This window comes from Aureococcus anophagefferens (assembly GCF_000186865.1).
Source record: "Aureococcus anophagefferens unplaced genomic scaffold AURANscaffold_30, whole genome shotgun sequence".
NCBI lineage: Eukaryota > Pelagophyceae > Pelagomonadales > Pelagomonadaceae > Aureococcus > Aureococcus anophagefferens.
In genome coordinates, this window is record NW_008705589.1 from 403,840 (window position 1) to 405,422 (window position 1,583).

Here is a 1,583-nt window from a genome sequence, read left to right on the forward strand (position 1 = left end):
TGCTCGGATCACAATCCTTGAAATCGGCGACGTAGTCCTCGGACACGACGACGATGCTTGATTCTCTTGGCCCCGCGATCATCCCGGGCGCCAGCGAGACGAGCGCGCAGAGCCTGAACGATTTGCCGAACACCGCGACGAGCACGGCGCAGCCGCGAAACACCTGGACGCCAGAGCAGAGCTCGTCGCCGGTGTCCAGCTTGCACAGCTCCAAGAGCCCGCTCTCGTCGAGGTCCGCGGCGACGATGGCGTTTCCGACGCCCGTCTTACTCGAGCCGCCGCCGCCGCAGTAGATGATGCGGTGGGAGGGCACCTCCAAAGTTGATGTCGACGCCTCACCGAGGCACGCGACGCCGAAGATGGGACCCGACACACCGTAGAAGCGGGCCATGGAAGAGTAACGTCTGCTCACCAAGCGACCTGAGGGCCAAACTTGGTGAAGCTGACTTCTCAAAGCGTGTTTGATCCTATGTGAAGTGATGTCAAAGGACAACGGACTCTGCGACAGACTAGAAGAAAATCGGGCTTCACGTGTTCGGGGCCTGCGGAGCGTGTGGGCGCTCAGGCGGTGCGCGCGCGCTTAGCGAGCATCAGCGCTCGATGTTGAGGACTGAGGCGGTCCGACGCGTTGTTGGGTCTCCCATCCACGAGCATTTCCCGCGCTGCCGAGATCCACGGCGTCGCAATCCACCGCGCGCACGTGTGTGCGACGTTTCCGACGTGGCAGTTGATGTCGTGGATCCGGCGCGCGGAGCAGGTTAAGACCAATACAAATGATTTGAATTTTTTAGTTAGTTTGCGGGACGCGGATGCCACAATAGCCGTGACCCAGGACTCCAGCCGTAAATTAGGCGCGCGCCTTACATTCAGCTACATATAGTACAGTACCATCCGGGGGTATTTTTTGGCGGCCGTGACGCCCTCATGTGGAGTCTATTGCCTTAGCTTGGGACTGAAGGGAAAGGCTTCTGCCACGTGCCCGGCGGGGCGGAGGCGGGCCAGGGGCGAGGCGGGGGCGAGCCGGGGACCTAAGGGCAGGCAGCCGGGAGGCTGCCCTTGAGTGTGAGGTCGACGGTGAGGTTCCAGTGTGGGAAACGACCATAGGGCTGGCGCGCGCCATAGGAATTATTAATTATTCATCGGCGGTCGCCCGACGGGAGGTCCTCAAAGAGGTCCTCCGTCCACTGCGCGCGCGGGGGTTAACGAGATAGTAAACTCCGACACGGGGAGGCAGCCTAGTGGGGCTGCCCTGCCGTGTGAGGGTGAACTATCGAGGTTACGCAGTGGCGGTACACCGGCGTCTCTGTTATCCTCACGTCACCTCAGCTGCCGTAGTGTACGGGGGCTGGGGCTACTGGACGAACGGGCAGAGGATCTGCCTCACTAGGTCCAGGAAGACTCTCCGTCTATTACAGTGCGGGAAGCAGCTATAACAGGGTTAGAAAGTATTAAGGAGGGGAAGGAAATTGGGTGGCTCTGTACCAGCGAGCCACTAGGGAGATACAAAACTCTCTATCTCTCTACTCCCCCTGGATCGTAAGCCAATAATGAAGATCCATGTAGAGCATTTTTGTTCCAGAGCC

The 1,583-nt window shown here is 59.7% G+C and overlaps 1 protein-coding gene across 1 annotated transcript in view; it reads right to left on the reverse strand.

Moving 5' to 3' along the window:
- The window catches only part of AURANDRAFT_72473 (hypothetical protein), a gene marked incomplete at both ends in the record, with an annotated part of 21,305 nt that overhangs the window by 6,618 nt on the left and 13,104 nt on the right, over positions 1 to 1,583 (reverse strand). Inside the window, one exon of the mRNA XM_009042371.1 lies at positions 13 to 420. Coding sequence (XP_009040619.1) covers positions 13 to 420 — 408 coding nt within the window. The remainder of the gene's footprint in view (positions 1 to 12; positions 421 to 1,583) is intronic.